This window comes from Mastacembelus armatus, chromosome 18, assembly GCF_900324485.2.
Source record: "Mastacembelus armatus chromosome 18, fMasArm1.2, whole genome shotgun sequence".
Classification (NCBI taxonomy): Eukaryota; Metazoa; Chordata; class Actinopteri; order Synbranchiformes; family Mastacembelidae; genus Mastacembelus; species Mastacembelus armatus.
In genome coordinates this window covers 9,910,067-9,932,425 of record NC_046650.1, presented here as the reverse complement: position 1 = coordinate 9,932,425, position 22,359 = coordinate 9,910,067, and the positions used below count along the sequence as shown (strand labels likewise).

General features: G+C 38.0%; 1 protein-coding gene across 1 annotated transcript in view; it reads left to right on the top strand.

Moving 5' to 3' along the window:
- LOC113125193 (titin-like) overlaps positions 1-22,359 on the top strand; it is a 245,017-nt gene that overhangs the window by 217,251 nt on the left and 5,407 nt on the right. Inside the window, exons 56-71 of the mRNA XM_026298523.2 lie at positions 3,501-3,637; positions 4,220-4,327; positions 4,448-4,463; positions 4,587-4,675; positions 4,924-4,974; positions 5,060-5,122; positions 5,378-5,440; positions 7,949-7,981; positions 9,009-9,287; positions 10,494-10,760; positions 12,654-12,926; positions 13,075-13,350; positions 13,499-13,801; positions 20,745-21,011; positions 21,514-21,783; positions 21,912-22,187. Of these exons, the coding sequence (XP_026154308.1) occupies positions 3,501-3,637; positions 4,220-4,327; positions 4,448-4,463; positions 4,587-4,675; positions 4,924-4,974; positions 5,060-5,122; positions 5,378-5,440; positions 7,949-7,981; positions 9,009-9,287; positions 10,494-10,760; positions 12,654-12,926; positions 13,075-13,350; positions 13,499-13,801; positions 20,745-21,011; positions 21,514-21,783; positions 21,912-22,187 (2,771 nt within the window). The remainder of the gene's footprint in view (positions 1-3,500; positions 3,638-4,219; positions 4,328-4,447; positions 4,464-4,586; positions 4,676-4,923; positions 4,975-5,059; positions 5,123-5,377; positions 5,441-7,948; positions 7,982-9,008; positions 9,288-10,493; positions 10,761-12,653; positions 12,927-13,074; positions 13,351-13,498; positions 13,802-20,744; positions 21,012-21,513; positions 21,784-21,911; positions 22,188-22,359) is intronic.

Below are 22,359 nucleotides of genomic sequence, written 5' to 3'. Positions count from 1 at the left end.
GAGAAATGAGAGATCTGCCACACCTGAAAGTGAACCAATCACTATTGAGGAAACTGGTGAGTTTACACATTTACTCTGGAATAAAACAACATGGATCCTTTAAATGACTAAAAAGCACCTGAAGTGTGGAAGAGATCAATGTGTGATGAAAAATGAAACATGATGAATGAAAAACTAAAGTCCAGGAACTTTTATGTCTTTGTGAAAGTTTGAAATCAATAACTAAATATTGATCATGGTATTAATGTAACATTTGTCAGATCCTTTAATTGATGAACAGACACAGTAGAGAAGCTGAAGTTCCTTCATTAATACTGTTCAGATTCATGTTTAACCATCTGACCCTGGATAAAACCTGTGACTTCTTCATGCAGTGTTTGTGGATTTGATTGTGTGATAACTTATTAAACATTGTGATTTAAGCTGAGTGTTGATGAGACAAAGGCTGTGGTTGTGAATAAGGAGGTTCAGCTGGTCGGGAACACACATCAGTGGAAAAATGGCTGAAATATTTTCCCATTTGTAAAGTTGATGATAAATTGTGCTGGAAGTTGAACATGCTCTTCATGTCCACATCTCAGCATTTGTTGTTATTCCATGAAGAACATAACATACTTTATTAATGCTGAACACAAAGGGCCTGACTTTTGGACCTTTTATTGAATTCATTTTGGAGGATCACTGTCGCCCTCTGTAGGCTCAGTTTCAGATTCTCTCCTCAGGCTGTGGTTCTCTGACAGAAAGATGTTTCCTAACACTTTACTCTTATATGTTCTAAATATCAGTGAATCTCCTGGTTTCATCAGTTTCATGAAGATTCTTTGCTGAATCTTTTCCTAAATGTGTTTCAGTATTTTCACTGAGCTGCTGGTACAGAAACCTGGATGTTAGAAACAAGACTCAGCTCCAGAGGATCATCACAGTGTTGTCCAAAATAACTGGGGGACAAACAGCCTGTTCTGTCTGCTCTGTGTAAATGTCTGTGCAGACTAGTAGTATTTTGGAGAACAGCTGTCACCCTCTGTTTGCTGAGTTTCAGCTGCTGCTCCTTAAAAACGTGCTGACAAAGTCCTTTTACCTCTGGAGAAAGTTCTGCTCCTGATGCCCAGTTGTTACTTTTCTTCTTGGTTATTTTGTTTCTTTACGTTGTTTTTTAAAGACACTGTTTTCATCTGTCTGTGACTTCAACTGATTTTGTTGACGTTATTTTATTTATTTAATATCACAGAAATCTAATTGTCACTATGGACAATAAAGATGATTAACATTAGAAACAGAATGAACATTTTTCTGTAGATTTTCTGTCTCTGTTAGTTTCCTAACTGTGTTTTTCTGTGAACAGTTCCAGATGAGGCCACTGTGACCCTGCAGCCCAACTGGCCTCTGATATACAGGGGTGAGACCATCACTGTCAGATGTGAGATTCAGGGAGGTGGACGAACTGAATGGACGTATGAATGGAAAGCAGACAAGTTAGACAGACGTTCAACACACAATGAATACAGGATCACTGCAGCTACTGAGTCTGACAGTGGAAAATACAGCTGCCGGGGTAGAAATGACTATTTATTGACAGAGTGGAGTGAAGTCGTCACACTGACTGTGTCAGGTAAGATGAATCTGTGTCTTTCATATGAAAATATCTTGTTGCTTTTGACTGTGTTTTATCTAAATCAGGAAACAAAACACTTTGTCACACAATCTTATAGCTCTCTTTAGGCCACTTGTCCTTAATGTGTTTTATTAAGGAAGGATCTCAAAGATCGATGTTGGGGTTGATCAAGCTTTTTTTTTTTTTAATCTGATTATCAGGTTTATTAAGCAGGAACCTAAGTGTTATCGTTTATTTTATTTCAGCTGTCACAGGTTTCATAAATGGAGAGTACAATCAGCATCATGACAGCAAAAACGTCTCTGATATGGAAATATTTTTACTTAGAAAACTGAAGCTGTCCAGCAGCCACTTGTACTGTCTGATTGTATTATTCATTTTAAACTTTGTATAAACTTTGCTTTGTCCCTGTGAGATCACCTCTGACACACACTGATAATATGTCACAGGTTTTTTTTTTTAGATATTTTTTTATTTTGTTTAAAATCTTTTTCTCTTCTGGTGGTGGGCTTTCCTCTGTTCTCATCTGAATCATTGATTGTGTGAAGCTTTATCCTTTATAACAGAGTTTTACTGTTTCACCATCAGTCACGATATGATCAGGACGACTGTTCATCAGTGGGACAAGTGTCTTACGTGCTGGAAAGTAAATCAACAATGTTTTTGAACAATTTAGTTTGATGCCTAAATAACAAATTAAATAATATTTAATTGAAGATAAAACCAAAACTATTTTCTCTGTTAATAATGAGCAAAAACCTATTTAAATATAAAGCACAACCTGTATGTGTATATTGGTTTTACTGCTTCACCCAAATAAATAACAGCAGACATAAGTATATATGTATATATATGTCTTATGTATAAGTATACATAAGACATTATATTTTAGGTATTTTATTATTATTTTATAATAAGTTGTGTGACATACAGTTCTGTAAGACATTGTATTCAGTCTGAATAGAACAACATGTTTCATCCTGAGAAAATCTGTTTCCAATAGATCAGCCCAAACCTGTCCTCACTGTGTCTCCATCATGGCTGAGTCCTGGAGCCTCAGTAACTCTGAACTGTGAGGTTGAACATCCATCTGCAGGATTGAGGTTCTACTGGTATAAGGCTGTTCCCAAACTATCAGGCGACTCCTACAGCTATGAGCTGCTACCTGGAAGCAGCAGTGGGACTGAACAGGATTCCTACATGGTTCATGGTCAGACACACACAGCAGGATATGTGTGTAGAGCTGGAAGAGGAGACCCAGTGTTTTACACTCAGTACAGTGAACTGAAGTTGGTCTGGTCTGCAGGTCAGTTTGTTTCTCTGCCCTTTTCTAAGAAGCAGATGTTTTGTCATCACCTCAGTTCATCCATGTTTTGATTCTGACCAACATGAAGTATCTGATCCTCATGTTGACTAATAATTAGCTTCATGCTAACTGGATGATTTTACATACTGGACTGGACTGAATTTCCTGGATTTTTCTGTCCTTTCCAGTTAATCTGCAGACATGAGGAAACAAAAGAGAGACATGAGAGTTTAACTGAAATTTTATAATGAGAACTTTTCCTCTGGATATTTAAGCTCATCCTACTGTTTATACAGATTATCAGCCATGACATGTTCAGTTAACAGAGTTTGCTCAGTGGTCTGGTTGGTGTCCAGTGTTTGAGCTCATCCTCAGTAATAAAATATCAGAGTAGGAATACTGTATTTTGAATCTTCATGTCTGAGCTTGGTCTGATCCTTCTGTCATGTTGTCAGATGTTGATCCAGCAGCGTCTCTCACAGTGAGTCCTGACAGAGTGCAGCAGTTCACCTCTGACTCTGTATCACTGAGCTGTGAGGGAAACTCTACTGAATGGAGAGTCAGGAGGTTTCCTGAGGACAGGTCCCTGTCATGTCCCAGCTGGACATCAATGACTGGATCCACATGTAAAATCTCCACTTCACAGTCCAGTGCTGCAGTGTACTGGTGTGAGTCTGGATCAGGAGAGTTCAGTAATTCAGTCAACATCACTTTCCATGGTAGGTTTTATTACATCCATCCATTTTCTGTACCTGCTTTTTCCTGAAAGCCAGGGTCATGGGGATCTGCTGGACCCTATCCCAGCTCTCTCTTGGGTGAAAGGCAGGGGTACACCCTGGACAGGTCACCAGTCCGTCGCAGGGCCACATATAGACACACAAAGACAGACAACCTCACACACTAGGTTTTATTACATTTTTTGTAATTTAATTTTATAACTGCATGTGAATTATTTTCAACATCCAATTACATGATTTAATTCACTGTATCATACATCTCCGTTGTATAAATATACAGTCGACTTTGTGAGTTTGGTCCTTTTACTGTGTGATGACAAAACACATGAAAGTTTATCACATTTCAGCAGCATCAAAACCTGGATGGTAGGTCCTAAAGTCACATGTTCTTTGTTCCTCAAGTAAGTGTAATCTCAGATGTGCTGAAAATACAAATCACTATACAAGCTCAAGATTTGTCTCACTGAAGGTTTATTCATGATCAGATTATATAAAAAAATGTCTTCTGATTTTTGTGAAAGAAATGAAGTTCATTCATATTTTATTAAATCTTGTTGTTTCCAGTAGCTGTGTCAGGAACCTCTGTGTTTCCTGTGCTGCTGATCGTTGGGCTGGTTTGTGGATTCATACTCATTGTTCTGATCGTTTTGTGTAGCTACAGACAATCCAGGGGTAAGACCTTTTTCCTCTGATCTAAGAGGTTTAAGTCCTTCATCATTTATTATGTGGATTATCAGAGGAACAACTTACAATACAAACCATGTGACATCACACGTCTTTTCTTTTTTCCAGCTCCCTGTTTCAGCAGGTTTGTACAACACTCTGTCTTCACTGTTCTCCATCTTAAAAACAGCAGGAAACATGTTTCATTATTAAATGCAACTTTGACTGATTATCACTAATATGCATTTGTATAAACTCCATGTTTCAGGTTCAGTCAAAGAGCCAATCAGAGCTCTGCTACAGAGCAAACAGTCAGCCAGTATGAGAATCAGCCAGTATACAGCTCTCTTCTCCACGGTCAGTCCTTCATCTCGTTCTGAACGCTGCCACAGCTTTTTCTAACGCTCAGCTTCTGATCAGGAGCCGTCAGGAAATGTTTTGGTCCATTTGTGTCCAGCTTTACAGAAGTGCCCTCAGCCCCTCTGCTGCTGCTTTAACACTGTCACATGAACCCACATGTGACCTGAGGAAGCTCTTAAATCTGCCTTAATATCACAGACATGAGGGACTGATGGGACTTTGTTTTGACTCTCACTGACCTGTAGGTGATGATTGTGTCTATGAAACAGTCAGACGCCCTGGAAACACTGGAACAGGTACGGTATCAACTCTGATCAACATATGGGCAGTTTCTAATGAAAGAGTGTGTTTTTTAATACTTTCATGTGATCCTCTTAACAGGGACACATGACAACATAGAGGAGAGCTCTGACTACTATAACATGGATCCAAACTCAACCACAGGTACATGTTTGTTAGTGTTGTATGTTTCCTGCTCTGTGTAAGGTCCAATATTCATTGTCTTATTTGTAATTATTTACATTTATTTATGTGATTTTATTTTGCTTTGGAAACACTGGAACAGGTACAGTAGAAACTTGGTCAACATGAAGCTGTTGGAAGCTGCAGTGTTTAATGACATGACACTGTGATTTTTATTATAATTGCCACTCTCTAATGAAAGAGTCTTTTTTAATAACACTTTGATAATTTTAACAGGGAGACATAACAACATAGAGGAGAGCTCTGACTACTGTAACATGAATCCAAACTCAACCACAGGTACATGTTTGTGTTTAAAATTTCTAAAGCTAATTACATCTGATTTAAATGTAGTTTTATTCTGAAAATACACGACACAGCTGTTATATTTGGTACATCATCATTTTTATACTGAATAGATGTTTGTTTTTAGGATTTTAACTGCATTTCATGCAAAAATCTGGTTTTATTCATTTCCTTCTTCATGTAAGGTCCAGTTTTCATTATTTGTCCTATTTGTAATTATTTCCCTGACTCTGTGATTATGTGTGATTTTGTTTCAGATCCATAAAAAGATCAATACATCAACAAAACAGGAATGAATATGGCTGTTTTCTTCTTGACTGCTCCTTTGTTGTTCTGCTGGTTTTAAATACCAAATGTAGCCTCCTTCTCATTCTGCCAAAGTTATAGTGTCTTTTTCCAAGTCATCAGTTTTCACAATACAACCTTTATTGGACAGAATAACAATAATAAAAAGTTAGGAGCACTGGTTTTCTGGGAAAAGCTTCATGATGGACTGAAATTTTTTTATAACTCATGCAATGTCAGGTTGTGTCCAGCAGATGTCGCCATATTTGAGTGTGTCAGAGGCTTTGACACAGTGACCTGTTTGAATAAATCTTCCCAAACCTGTCCTCACTCTGTCTCCATCATGGCTGAATCCTGGATTCTGCAGTGATGATAGTCTGATCCAAAGTGAGGACAGAAAGGAGCTGAATATCTGCTAAAATATTCTGTGGATATGTCGCTATAGTGTAATGCAAACTGTTCACTGAGCTGTGTGTATTTCTGTGCTGTCTTTAATTAGTGCTGCAGTACCACAATAAGAGAAACAGGCATTGGCTCAAACCAAGTGTCTGCTGTCAGGGCGATGACATGTTTGACACCTGCCTGACCACAGTCAGCAGCCTGAGGTCATAGGAAGCACTGAAGGTGCAAAACCTTCCTGCTTGGTTTGTTTTCTTCTGAGAAATATATAGAAAATATATTGACCGTCCACTTGTTGGCACCAGTCATTGGACTGTTCAAAATTCTTCTTTTATAAAAATGTCATTTTACAACTTTGTGTGTAAAGAGGAACTGGAAGGGGATTTTTTTTTATGCTAATAAGAAGCTGCTTGGTCTGTTTCTTCTCAGGCCAAAGTTGCCCAACACAACCTGGTTGTTGCACACAATGGTTCAGGGTTTGGTTTAATTGATTTCCTGTTTTTGCATTTAGTTTCTGAAATCATTTTAGAAACATGAGGTAAAAGCTAAAAAAAAATCTCCATTGCCACTTCTGAGCATCAGTCAGAAGTGTAACTGTTCCCTGTTTGATTTTAGTCTGAGACGTTTATCATGTTGCTGAAGACCAGACATTGCTGTGTTTGTTCTGTTTCCCATGAACTGAATGAGACAGCCCAGTATGCAGCTTCACCTATAGACCACAACGCCCATTAGCTGAGTGTCAACACACAGTTAAATCACATGGTGACTGTTGCTGTTGAAAACTGACAAAAATGACTTTGGTTCATTTTCTCAGTAAGAAAAACGTAAAATGGTGTATACATGATGAAAGAGAAAAACCTCCTGGATCAAACATGGATCAAATAATTCCACTAAATAAGAAAAGTCTGGATCATATTTTCTGTCAAATTCACTGAGCAAAGTAATGAGCCCACACATACAAGACATGCTGTACATGTCAGTATACACAGTGAACATGTGTTCACAGTGTCAGGGACATGAAGTTTACACTGTGATGGGATTAAATGAAAATAAATGGTCAGAAGTTTCACAGATGTGCAATAGTTACTTAGTTATTGTTAATGACATTTGAATTGAAGAGTTTAATGACCAGGCACAAACCTTTGCACAGCAGACAAGCTAATATATTGTTGCAGTGAGCAGGAAGTCTAAACATGTCAGTGTGTTGTGGTTAAAGCCATTGTAGATGTGTGGGTTTGTATAAAAAGACAGAAGAAGAAGAGGCAGGGTGTACTCAGGAGGAGGAGCTGAGAAATATTCTGATGTCATTTTACTAAATAAGAAAAGCAGCTTCTCAGTCTCTTCCTCGTCTTTTTTCTGAGACATTATTAATGTGAGACAGAGACATTTCTCAGAAGCAGAGCAGCAGAGTGACAGTGTCAGTGGATGTGAAGATGGGCCACACTTTTCTCTGTGTGCTGTCATTTTGCTGTGAGTACATCAGTGGTTTTCCACTTCTGTCCCTTTACAGGTTCACTCATGTTTTGATGTTTTTATCAACATGGTAGTTTTGTAGTTGCAACTTGGTCACTGATTTGGCTTCGCTCAGAGTGGAGGACAGTGTTAAATGCACTACTGGACTAGTTATTGTTGTACAGTTTATTGGTAGATGTGTTGCACAATGAACTGTATTGTCTCAGGTTTTTACTATATATCAAATGTTTTCAGTATCAGCTGCTTCTGCTGAATCTCCACCTGGTCTTTAAATGTTTTAGTGTTTTATCATATTGACTTCTATCAGACTGATCATGGCTAATGAGCTTTTATTCTTTATTTTAGGGCTGATTATCCTTTTCTGTGGAGAAACTCAAGGTGAGTAGTTGCCTTTGTTTTCTCGTTTCCTTCATCATTTATATATTATTACATATAATATTGTCTCCATTTATGATTAATTGTAATACTCTCAATACTATTATCCATCATCATGTAAACACCATTTTACTTCATGATACTCTATAAATGATTAAATTACCAGATTAGTGTCCAAAAATATGAAGCTGCTTAATCTTCAGAAACATTTTATTTTGGTATTTACTTTTTATGGACAGTGTTTTACATGTTGATGTTGGACGATCAAATGTTGCACTGAACCTTGAGGGAAAAGTCTGTTACCTTGACGACACAAATGGGTTTTCTCTTCATGGTCTTATCTGACCAAAGGGCAAAATGATGAACAAGTGGAGAGTGCTGCTAAATCTAATGGGCCCAGTGGATCAGCCACAATTGGGACTGATTTTAACAAAAGATAAAAGATTATACTAAAAATCAGTCTAATTGTTAGACAGGAAGTGTTTCTGCTCTCACTTTGAGGAGAGACGTGGCTGCCACAGTGCCTTTTCTGTTGAACTATCAAAATAGAGAAATCACAATATAAAAGCTTCACATACAGATGTGTGACAAATGATATAAAGTGTCTAAGTAACAACTTCAGTGATTGTTGGTGTGTTGTATATTCTGTGTTTGTGACCACTAGACTCCAAAATCTGTAGTTATTCAGTTGTTGAGCTCTGGTGGCAGCAAAGTCCATGACACGTGTTTCACATTATCATCAAACACATTAAACCATTCAGTGAGACCTGTGTCCTGTATGAAAACATCTGTGTTAGTTCACTTCATATAGACAACATTTAAATTCAGCTAAATGTTTTCTGTCAATACATTTGTGGTTTGGAGTCAGTGTGTTACTGTTTGGTCTGATTTCATAAACACATGGAACCAAACAGGCTAAACCTCAGCAAAACATTATGTATAATGTCAAATATATGTTGTTTCCATTGTGTTATTTAAATATGGAAATACTTTACATTATCATCATTTTCTTGTTTGGTTGTTTTTGTAGCTGTAGAAGAAGCTGAAGTCAAGGCCACTGTGACAGCAGACAGAACAGTCATACCAGCAGGAGGCAGCGTGACACTGACCTGCTCTGTGCAGGACCCTACTGTCATTAAATATGACTGGTTCAGACAAACCTCAACTAGTAAAAAGGATTTTTATAAAGCTGAAGCTGTTTCAAACAGAGTCTCTGTCTCACAAGGAGGATTTTACAACTGCAGAGGAGTGAGAAATGAGAGAAAATCTGTCACACTTGAAAGTGAACCAATCACTATTGAGGAAACTGGTGAGTTTACACATTTACTCTGGAATAAAACAACATGGATCCTTTAAATGACTAAAAAGCACCTGAAGTGTGGAAGAGATCAATGTGTGATGAAAAATGAAACATGATGAATGAAAAACTAAAGTCCAGGAACTTTTATGTCTTTGTGAAAGTTTGAAATCAATAACTAAATATTGATCATGGTATTAATGTAACATTTGTCAGATCCTTTAATTGATGAACAGACACAGTAGAGAAGCTGAAGCTCCTTCATTAATACTGTTCAGATTCATGTTTAACCATCTGACCCTGGATAAAACCTGTGACTTCTTCATGAAGTGTTTGTGGATTTGATTGTGTGATAACTTATTAAACATTGTGATTTAAGCTGAGTGTTGATGAGACAAAGGCTGTGGTTGTGAATAAGGAGGTTCAGCTGGTCGGGAACACACATCAGTGGAAAAATGGCTGAAATATTTTCCCATTTGTAAAGTTGATGATAAATTGTGCTGGAAGTTGAACATGCTCTTCATGTCCACATCTCAGCATTTGTTGTTATTCCATGAAGAACATAACATACTTTATTAATGCTGAACACAAAGGGCCTGACTCTTGGACCTTTTATTGAATTCATTTTGGAGGATCACTGTCGCCCTCTGTAGGCTCAGTTTCAGATTCTCTCCTCAGGCTGTGGTTCTCTGACAGAAAGATGTTTCCTAACACTTTACTCTTATATGTTCTAAATATCAGTGAATCTCCTGGTTTCATCAGTTTCATGAAGATTCTTTGCTGAATCTTTTCCTAAATGTGTTTCAGTATTTTCACTGAGCTGCTGGTACAGAAACCTGGATGTTAGAAACAAGACTCAGCTCCAGAGGATCATCACAGTGTTGTCCAAAATAACTGGGGGACAAACAGCCTGTTCTGTCTGCTCTGTGTAAATGTCTGTGCAGACTAGTAGTATTTTGGAGAACAGCTGTCACCCTCTGTTTGCTGAGTTTCAGCTGCTGCTCCTTAAAAACGTGCTGACAAAGTCCTTTTACCTCTGGAGAAAGTTCTGCTCCTGATGCCCAGTTGTTTTGTTTCTTTACGTTGTTTTTTAAAGACACTGCTCCAGATGTTTTCATCTGTCTGTGATTTTACTGTCCATGGCTTCTGAGTTGACTTTTATTTAATTTTAGATTTTCTGTCTCTGTTAGTTTCCTAACTGTGTTTTTCTGTGAACAGTTCCAGATGAGGCCACTGTGACCCTGCAGCCCAACTGGCCTCTGATATACAGGGGTGAGACCATCACTGTCAGATGTGAGATTCAGGGAGGTGGACGAACTGAATGGACGTATGAATGGAAAGCAGACAAGTTAGACAGACGTCCAACACACAATGAACACAGGATCACTGCAGCTACTGAGTCTGACAGTGGAAAATACAGCTGCCGGGGTAGAAATGACTATTTATTGACAGAGTGGAGTGAAGTCGTCACACTGACTGTGTCAGGTAAGATGAATAAATGTTTGTTGTACATTTCTTTTGACTATGTTTAATCTAAACCAGGAAACAAAAGACCAGTTTTTACAGGCACTGAGAAAAATGAGTTGTTTGAAGGAGTCCATTGAACTTTATGGTTTTTACTCCAAGTGTCAAGGGACTTCCTGCCGGGGGACCTTTACGCTGAAGGGACTTCCTGTCTACCCCCTGCTCTGGTCCCCGGCAGCTTTACTTTGGTTATTTGTGTTCATTAGTTTCACCTGTTGTCTATTGTTTATCCCTTTCACCTGTGTTTAATCACCTGTTGTGTTTTCCCTATTTATGCCTCCCTCCATCCTTTGTTCCTCGCTGAATCATTAGTTGCTGTAAGTTGTAGTGAGAGTTAGTTTGCCTGGAAAGTGAGTTTTTATGATGACCGTCCCATCCGGTCATTCCTTAGTTTTACTGTTTCATCCGGTTCCCATGTGTTTTTGTCTTTTGAGTTTTGTATTTGTTGCCCTGGAAGTCCCAGGAGAAATAAAGCCTTTGTTGTCCTGCATTTGGGTCCTACCTTCTCTCCCGCACCTCCACTCCGACACCAGTACATGACTCCAAGTGACTGTCCAGATGTTGTATGTCTCCAATGCTGTTATGATGCAGATGTTTCAGTGGTTTTAGTGCAAACTACAGCTGACACCTGATGCACATGGCTGCCACATAAATGAAGTAGAAAATATCAGATGACACGTGTGTTAGTGTTTGTCTGAATATCTTTTCAGATACAAGTCATTCAATTTAATTCCAGTACAAACCTCCTGACTGGGTCAGTGCTGCATAACATCATGAGTGTTTAACCACTTTTCTTTGAAGAGATGTTGTGGAATTGAGTCCAGTTCTTTTTCAGTCTAATAGTCATTGGTCCTTTTTGATTTGGGTAAAATTTAGTTTAGATTTGAAAAGTTTCCAATGAACAACTTTATCTTCTAGGGCTGTTCAATTATGGAAAAAATCATAATCACGATTATTTTACATGTTTACTCAGTGATTTTGGAAATATGTTGTATTTATTGAAGAAAAAAATGAATCATCAAAACAAGTAATAGAAAATATATTCAAATGTACAAACAGCGGTCCTGACACCACCACGTAGTAAACCCCATAATATGTTTGTGATCCACGTCCACTTCTTCGAATCCAAACTTTCCAAACAACAGAATTGCTTCTTCCTGTTTTGTTGAACAAAGACTTCTGTGGCTGCTCTCTTGCTACACTCGAGCTGATTTTTAAATGGCACCAAATATCACATACGCCACTTGTTTCACTGACAGAATAGGCTGAGAGAATTCGGGTGAAAAGTGCATCCGCGTGATTCAGGCCAAAATAACTGGAAAAACGGAATAATGCTTTTTTTCTCGATTACATAGTTTTTGTGATCGTTGAGACCCGAAGTCAAAATCAAAATTCGCACAGCACAATTATTTTCTATGTTTAACATAAAAATATGCAGCATATTTAAATAAAGCCACATGAAAAAACTGTGAATATGTGAAAAGCCTGAATATCTTGTAAATCTGTTATATTAAGTTAAAAATATTTATTTTTAGAACAACTCCTGTTTTAACCACTGACCTGTTTTGTTGGACATGTTTGCTGTTTGTTGTTTTGTTGTTTTGTTTCTTTTGTTGTTTTGCTTGATAGGATCAACACTGATACCACTGTTAGGATTAACATTTTATTATCCAACATTTTATTATCCAACATTATCAGGTCCAGGGTTTAACAGGTTTAACCATTACAGAAAAGAAATACAGAAAGAATTTGGTACTAACCAAAACTGTCTGCTTTTGGTAGCTGTGGCACAATCCTTACACTGAGTGGTGGTCTAATCAATTTGCTTCTCACCGTATTTATTCTAAACATCAGGTAAACCAAAGGCCCAGCTGAGTGCTGATGACACAGACATTCCAGCAGGGGGCAGTGTGACCCTGACCTGCTCTGTGAAACCATCATCTGGATGGAAATACCACTGGTACAGAGGTGACACATCCTCTAAAGTCCTGACTGGACAAGATGCAGTTTCCCACTCACCTGGACAAATCAGTGTGTCACAGGAAGGACTGTACTGGTGCAGAGGAGGAAGAGGAGACCCAGTTTACTACACAGAGTACAGTGACTCAGTGACAATCTACAAATATGGTGAGTCTGGTAAAACTTTCATGGAATACAAAGTGCAGAGAAACCTATTGTGTATTTATGAATATTTCAGACTAAAACTAATGGTGTGATGTTGATTTAACCTGCTGTAATTTTTGTTTTGTTGTTGCTGATTGTTGAACATGAACAGTCCCAAACAGGGCGGTTGTGACTCTGCAGCCCGGCTGGTCTCAGCTATTCAGAGGTGAGACGGTCACTCTCAGATGTGAGATCATGGACGGAGCAAACACTGAGTGGGAGTATGAATGGAAAACAACTAACTCACTGAAACCTCCAACACAACATGACTACAAGATTCAACCTGTTTTGTCATCAGCCAATGGAGAATACAGGTGTAAGGGCAGAAGTAAAGGTTCACAGTCTTTAACAAAGTGGAGTGATGCCACCACACTGACAGTCTCTGACTGTGAGTCAAATCAAACTTCATCAGTCATCATTTTAGTTTTTTCTGAAACTGTAGAAAAGTATTTGTTATTTAGGTAATTATACTTTAGATAGTTCACCTTTATATTTGTATTATTTGTTTTCATGCTGAGAAAATCTGTTTCCACCAGATCAGCCCAAACCTGTCCTCACTGTGTCTCCATCATGGCTGAGTCCTGGAGCCTCAGTAACTCTGAACTGTGAGGTTGAACATCCATCTGCAGGATGGAGGTTCTACTGGTATAAGGCTGTTCCCAAACTATCAGGCGACTCCTACAGCTATGAGCTGCTACCTGGAAGCAGCAGTGGGACTGAACAGGATTCCTACATGGTTCATGGTCAGACACACACAGCAGGATATGTGTGTAGAGCTGGAAGAGGAGACCCAGTGTTTTACACTCAGTACAGTGAACTGAAGTTGGTCTGGTCTGCAGGTCAGTTTGTTTATTTCTTCATCTTGGTCTTTCCAGTTGTTTGTCTGTGACCAAATAGTCCTGAGAAGTAAAGTCTGTGTCAGTATGATCCTAAAGGAAACTATAGGATTATTTCTGTTGCAGTGGTTTAATGTTACTGTCCAGTTGTGTTTATCTCACAAGTTCATCATGTTGTTTGTCAGATGTTGATCCAGCAGCGTCTCTCACAGTGAGTCCTGACAGAGTGCAGCACTTCACCTCTGACTCTGTGTCACTGAGCTGTGAGGGAAACTCTGCTGAGTGGAGAGTCAGGAGGTTTCCTGAGGACAGGTCCCTGTCATGTCCCTCTAAGGGGAGAATGACTGGATCCACATGTAAAATCTCCACTTCACAGTCCAGTGCTGCAGTGTACTGGTGTGAGTCTGGATCAGGAGAGTTCAGTAATTCAGTCAACATCACTGTCCATGGTAGGTTTTATTAGGTTTTGTTTTTATTTCACATTTCCCTGTATATGCAGTTTTCTCAACATCCCAGTACATGATTTAATTTACAGTTTACTGTATCATAGGACACAGTTGTATGAACATACAGATGACTTTTTAGGATTTTGACCCTTTACTCTGCTGTCTTGTGACACAAACTTTAACATCACAACTCAGCATCAAATCCTGGGTCCTAAAGTCACTTAGATCTTCTGTTTGTCCAAACAGTATAAACACAAATATGCTGAAAATACAGATCACTACACAAGCTCAGGATTTTTGTAAAAATGTTGTTATTCATGATCACTTCATAAAAAATAGTCAAAAAGAAAATAAACAAACTAAAAGAAATCCATAATAATATAGTTTGTTCAGGTGCTGGTCAAATGTTTGAAAATAAAAAAAAAAGAAATTCCCCAAAAAATGTTTAGTCAAGTTCATGTTTTTTTTTACATGTGATCAGAACTAAAATGTTTATGTCTGAAGTTCAAAAGTATTGTACAATCTATAGAACATTGTAGAAGCTGTTTGTTTTTTGGTAAGAAGTTTCTTTAAAGAAACAAAGTAGGTTGTGAGTCCACAAGACCAAGTTTCAGGTCTTATAATGATCCTGTAAAATAAAGAATCATCTGTTCTCATCATTGTACATCAGCCTGTTGTGAAGATCTGCAGCAGCTGATCTGACTGAAACTGTTTTCCAGATGCAGATATTATCCTGGTGAGCCCAGTCCGTCCTGTGGCTGAGGGAGACTCTGTTACTCTTGGCTGCAAGTTGAGAAAAGACAAATTAGTTTCCAGTGTGTTTTTCTATCTAAATGACAAAGTTATCCATAATAACAGCAGAGGGGAGCTGAGTATTTCTGCAGTGTCAAAGTCAGATGAAGGTTTCTACAAGTGTCAGTTCTCAGGACAAGAGTCTCCACAGAGCTGGATGTCAGTTACTGGTGAGTAGATTGAAAACATGTCATGATTTTCCTTTTTTAGGTTTTGTAGATATTCTTGTCTTTCCTAAAGCTTGAAATCACCTGACTGATTTTTGTGAAAGAAATGAAGTTCATTCATATTTTATTAAATCTTGTTGTTTCCAGTAGCTGTGTCAGGAACCTCTGTGTTTCCTGTGCTGCTGATCGTTGGGCTGGTTTGTGGATTCATACTCATTGTTCTGATCGTTTTGTGTTGCTACAGACAATCCAGGGGTAAGACCTTTTTCCTCTGATCTAAGAGGTTTAAGTCCTTCATCATTTATTATGTGGATTATCAGAGGAACAACTTACAATACAAACCATGTGACATCACACGTCTTTTCTTTTTTCCAGCTCCCTGTTTCAGCAGGTTTGTACAACACTCTGTCTTCACTGTTCTCCATCTTAAAAACAGCAGGAAACATGTTTCATTATTAAATGCAACTTTGACTGATTATCACTAATATGCCTTTGTATAAACTCCATGTTTCAGGTTCAGTCAAAGAGCCAATCAGAGCTCTGCTACAGAGCAAACAGTCAGCCAGTATGAGAATCAGCCAGTATACAGCTCTCTTCTCCACGGTCAGTCCTTCATCTCGTTCTGAACGCTGCCACAGCTTTTTCTAACGCTCAGCTTCTGATCAGGAGCCGTCAGGAAATGTTTTGGTCCATTTGTGTCCAGCTTTACAGAAGTGCCCTCAGCCCCTCTGCTGCTGCTTTAACACTGTCACATGAACCCACATGTGACCTGAGGAAGCTCTTAAATCTGCCTTAATATCACAGACATGAGGGACTGATGGGACTTTGTTTTGACTCTCACTGACCTGTAGGTGATGATTGTGTCTATGAAACAGTCAGACGCCCTGGAAACACTGGAACAGGTACGGTATCAACTCTGATCAACATATGGGCAGTTTCTAATGAAAGAGTGTGTTTTTTAATACTTTCATGTGATCCTCTTAACAGGGACACATGACAACATGAAGGAGAGCTCTGACTACTATAACATGAATCCAAACTCAACCACAGGTACATGTTTGTTAGTGTTGTATGTTTCCTGCTCTGTGTAAGGTCCAATATTCATTGTCTTATTTGTAATTATTTACATTTATTTATGTGATTTTATTTTGCTTTGGAAACACTGGAACAGGTACAGTAGAAACTTGGTCAACATGAAGCTGTTGGAAGCTGCAGTGTTTAATGACATGACACTGTGATTTTTATTATAATTGCCACTCTCTAATGAAAAAGTCTTTTTTAATAACACTTTGATCATTTTAACAGGGAGACATGACAACATAGAAGAAAGCTCTGACTACTATAACATGAATCCAAACTCAACCACAGGTACATGTTTGTGTTTAAAATTTCTTTCTAAAGCTAATTACATCTGATTTTAATGTAGTTTTATTCTGAAAATACACGACACAGCTGTTATATTTGGTACATCATCATTTTTATACTGAATAGATGTTTGTTTTTAGGATTTTAACTGCATTTCATGTAAAAATCTGGTTTTATTCATTTCCTTCTTCATGTAAGGTCCAGTTTTCATTATTTGTCCTATTTGTAATTATTTCCCTGACTCTGTGATTATGTGTGATTTTGTTTCAGATCCATAAAAAGATCAATACATCAACAAAACAGGAATGAATATGGCTGTTTTCTTCTTGACTGCTCCTTTGTTGTTCTGCTGGTTTTAAATACCAAATGTAGCCTCCTTCTCATTCTGCCAAAGTTATAGTGTCTTTTTCCAAGTCATCAGTTTTCACAATACAACCTTTATTGGACAGAATAACAATAATAAAAAGTTAGGAGCACTGGTTTTCTGGGAAAAGCTTCATGATGGACTGAGATTTATGTTACTTGTTTGAGTGTGTCAGAGGCTTTGACACAGTGACCTGTTTGAATAAATCTTCCCAAACCTGTCCTCACTCTGTCTCCATCATGGCTGAATCCTGGATTCTGCAGTGATGATAGTCTGAGGACAGAAAGGAGGTGAAAGCCTGAATATTTAGATGACTCTCCACACAGTTGGCTGTTGGTGTAATGAGAGAAATAATTCATTTTCACTTGTGTTCTACAGTATGAGCTAGATTAGTAACCACATATGTCACTTTGTTGCTTAGTAGATCAGGTTCTCTGTCTTATTTATAATTATGTCTTATTTGTAATGTGTTTAGCAGATTTAGAAAGTGCTGTGTGAGATATTCCTGATGGATGCACTTGTTATGGCTAAGACACAGATCAGAGCTATGGAAACTTTGCACAAGATAGTTTTACAACCTGAGACGTTGTGTGTTTGTTGAACAATGACTGTTTATATTGTGCTTCATGTTATTCATTTGACATTATGCAGGACTTTAAGTTGTCTGTTTATCTTCAGCAGGCTCAACTACTACGTGTCTTTACATGCATTTTCATACAGTATGTTTGTACAGATAGTTTAAATATTCCTACATACAGTGGGTACGGAAAGTATTCAGACCCCTTTAAATTTTTCACTCTTTGTGTCATTGCAGCCATTTGCCAAAATCAAAAAAGTTCATTTTATTTCTCAATGTACACTCAGCACCCCATCTTGACAGAAAAAACCAGAAATGTAGAAATTTCTGCAAATTTATTAAAAAAGAAAAACTGAAATATCACATGGTCATAAGTATTCAGACCCCTGTGATCAGTATTGAAGCACCCTTTTGAGCTAGTACAGCCATGAGTCTTCTTGGGAATGATGCAACAAGTTCCTTTTTCACCTTCCACCACTTGGTCCTGTGCTCTGCCCTTGTCCTCTTCATCTTCCACACCACCAGAGTCATCCTACACACCACCATCCTATGCTGTCTGGCTACACTCTCCCCAGCCTCTACTTTGCAGTCACTGATCTTTCAGGTTGAAACATCTGCACAAGATGTAATCAATTTGTGTGCTCCTGCCTCCATTGTTATCTGGGAATGAATCATGTAGTGATATTAAATGACATATACTTATATAATATAACTCTACTGATATGAAGTTAAATATATCATCATTCATATTATACTAAAATCTCATTGTTTTTCATGACAGATCATCAACCAGAGAACACTCAATTTCTACCACTTAGCAACAAACAGCTTCACACCTTTTGTGGTCATAAACACATTTGCTTTTCTGTAAATGTGACAGTTACTTGTAATTATTTTCTATGATATCAATGCAAAGTTGTGTGTAAAAAGGAACTGGAAAGTTTTTTGTTTTTTGTTTTTTTTTTTTTCATTTTTTAACTCATGCTAATAAGAAGCTGCTTGGTCTGTTTCTTCTCAGGTCAAAGTTGCCCAACACAACATGGTTGTTGCACACAATGGTTATTTCAGCATTAAGTTTACTTGATTTCCTCTTCACCTAAAAACCACAATGGCCAGTAGCTGAGTGTCAACACAGTTAAATCACCTGGTGACTAAAGTTGGATCATGACTGTTTCATGGAGAAAAATTTGCATGTGTCATTCACAATTATAGTTTCATTATAAAATGAGCACATGGATCAAACAATTCCACTAAATAAGAAAAGTCTGGATCATATTTTCTGTCAAATTCACTGAGCAAAGTAATGAGCCCACACATACAAGATATGCTGCACATGTCAGTATAACAATACATGTGTACATATTATGAACCATATACACAAAACATCACAACACATGCTGTGATGTGAAGGCACATGTACAACATGACAACACAATAAAGTGTTAGGGACATGAAGATTATTGTCTAAAGGTGTGAAGTCACGTATGTTTTAGAAATGAAGTGTATTGGTGTTTTATTTTTGTGTTATATATCACAGTTTGATGGACAGTGGTCATTTTTGAATGACAGTGACAATATATGGATGGCGTTATGTTATAGTATTAAAAGATTCAGGTTTAACCTGAGTAGAATACTTAATATTTTAAGTTTGTCTCTTCATACAGTGTCTGTGAAATACTTTAACTTGGTGTTAATAAATCACACTACTTGGCAGAGGGGGGACATTTCTGACACCAACATCTGTTCAACATCTGTTCCCACTTCATTACACATACTTCTGTATGTAAGAAACAAAATAATTCTGAAGTGAAGTAACTAACTAATATTTTTTTGTTACAGTACTGGAGCTCAACTTTGAGATTTAGACTGAAAAACTGGCACATTTTTGTTGATGTGGTTTGTTATGACCCTGGGTCATTAATAATGTTGCTGTGATTTATCATTGTGATTGTTGTCAGCTCTCTCTCCTCCCCTGGTTCTGTGTTTGTGTGTGTGTGAGAGAGAAGGAATGACTGGGTGTGGAGTTATAGGTGGATCCATGGGGATTGGCCCATTTGAGTTAAATTGCTGTTTCAGGATTGGTCCAGCCCTTCCCTGAAGTCTATAGAAGCACCAACTGACAGCAGCCTGGTCTCCACTCCACCTCTGCCTCTCCCAAGGGAACAAGACGCTGTATATTGTGAGTTCTGTGTACTTGTGAGTCGTAACCTTAGAGAAATGAAGTTGTGAATACGGTAAATATTACACTGTACATATTGAGCACAAGGTAGCACTTAATAGGAGTGAGAAGCCCTTTTATGTTGTATTTGGTTTTCTCCTGTTTCTGGATTTAGCAGTTCAGGTTAGTCTTTTCTTTAGTTTTGTTTGGTCAGGTAAGGTTAGGGTTTGTAGTAGAATTTTGCTTTGTTGTTTTGGGCATTTGTTGGACTCTAAGGCAATAAATTTCTCATTTGTGCTGCTGGTTTCTTCTTGAGAGTGGGAAAGCGTGGAGAAAGCACCCCTGTTATGTCTGGGTTTCCCCTCGGCCGGGGCATAACAGGTTTTACACCATTTAATGCAATAACCAAAAAAGTATTATTGAGTGAGAAGTTTGAAGCTGCTAAAGTATGTGTCAATCCCAGTGTTGTGTAATTTTTGTAAAAGGGAAGGAAACAGAAACAAATATGAGAGATCCTCTGATGTGATGTTTATATAAAACGAAGCTTGAGTTTCTCCACAGTTTTTGGTTTCTCTTCATGTGTCAGTGCTGGATGTGAGGATGGGAAACATTTTGCTCAGTGTGCTGGAGATTTTCTGTGAGTAAACCATCAACTAATGTCACAGATGAAGGAAAATGTTGTAGTGAGAAAAACACAGATTGGTTCAGTTTCCCTGAAGGTTTGGACAGAGCAGACTTGTTACCAGCTTTGCTGTTCTATAGACTTCATGATTGAACGTGGAGGGCTGTGTTAAATCATTATAGAAAACATCATTAGTTGTGTTTATTGTATCACTTGTACTAAGTTTCATCCTTTATTTCAGTGCTGAGTACACTCCTCAGCTCTGGACACACTCAAGGTAATTACAGTTTTACTTTTCTTCTGCTTTAACTTAGTCACTTAAGATGAATCTCAACCTTCTGTTTCCTACTGAACTTCTGACTTTTCTCTTTGTATTTTCACATTTTAAAAGGTGCTTGTACACAGATTGTGTTGAGTAAACTGTGTAGTGTTGTGTGGATGTTGTTGTGTTTTAGATGCTGTGCTGACCCTTGAGCCCAGCTGGTCCACTTTTTTCACTGGAGAGTCTGTTTCCTTCATATGTGACATGGACGAAGGAAAAGACACTGACTGGGAATATAAAATAAAAAAGGATGGTCAAGAGTTTGTTCAGTACAATAAATATAAGAAATACACATTACAACATCTGTCTATAGCTGACAGTGGTGAATACCAGTGCTTTGGTCGGCAGAAGAGCTTGAAGTTTATAAAACATAGTAATAAAGTGAATTTGACTGTATCAGGTAAGTCAGAATTTATTTATGAACCTGTTTAAATAATCACTATAATTGTGTTAATATGTGCAGTATAAATGTACCTGTGTTTTAATCTAACATCTAAACATTTTTGTTTGAATAATCTGAAATATTGAGCAGGACAAATTTATTTTTTCATGGTATTTTCTCTCAGATCACAGTAGTTATTAAAAAGTTCACGTGCTGTGATCCAGATTTATTGTACTTTGTATGTCGGTGTAAATCACCAACGATTAAAGATCAAATCATGAGAAATAAAAAAGATTCTTCAACATCAATAATCTCAAAATTATTTGTGGGTCAAACACAGGACTGAATCAGGCTGAGTAGGAAGAGAAATGTGGAATTTGTGACTTGACCTGAAGGTTTGTGTCATGTTGTGATAAGAGATTCAACATATGTGACATAAGAAAACACCTAATATTTCCTGTCTTGTCTCCTTTTAGGTCATTTCCATTTGAATAAATGACATGTTTTATTTTTATAACAGCAGATAGACCCAGGGTCACAGTGAGACCAGGATCAACCACCATACCAGTAGGAGGCAGTGTGACACTGACCTGCTCTGTGGACGACTCTGATGGCTGGAAATATGACTGGTTCAGACGAACCTCAGGTTATACTGAAGCTCTGATGAAGACAGAGTCTACAGACAGAGAGATCAGAGTTTCAAAAGGAGGAATCTACAGGTGCAGTGGAGGAAGAGGAAAACCAGTTTTCTACACTGATCCAAGTGTTGACGTCACCATTGAGATAACCTGTGAGTTTAATTATTGTGTTTGGAATAAAAAACATACTTTCCCAGTAACAATTTTAAACCTATGAAGTTTTCTCTGTTGGTTTCATATTTCTGTTTGTGTCCCAACTGGATATTTTTGGTGTGAACAGTTTCCAACATGGTCACTGTGACCCAGCAACATGACTGGCCTCAGATATTCAGTGGTGAGACCATCACTGTCAGATGTGAGATCCAGGGAGCTGGAGACACTGAGTGGGACTATGAATGGAGAACAACCAGGTCAATCACACATCGGACAAACATTAATATCTGGACCTTCACAGCTTCTGGGTCCAGCAGTGAGGACTACATGTGTAAGGGCAGACTCAGAGGGGACTGGTATTCTTCAACAAAGTGGAGTGAAGCCACCACAGTGACTGTATCACGTAAGTTTTATTTGTTATGTTTTCATCTATTGTCATGTCCACACACACAGGACACCAAGGAAAAATGCTGCTGGAGCCTCTTGAATAACAAACTGTGGTTGTTTTCAATCTGCAGCTTCTGAAATACAAGAATTCACTGGATAATATGAAGCAAAGGACATTTTTTCATTTT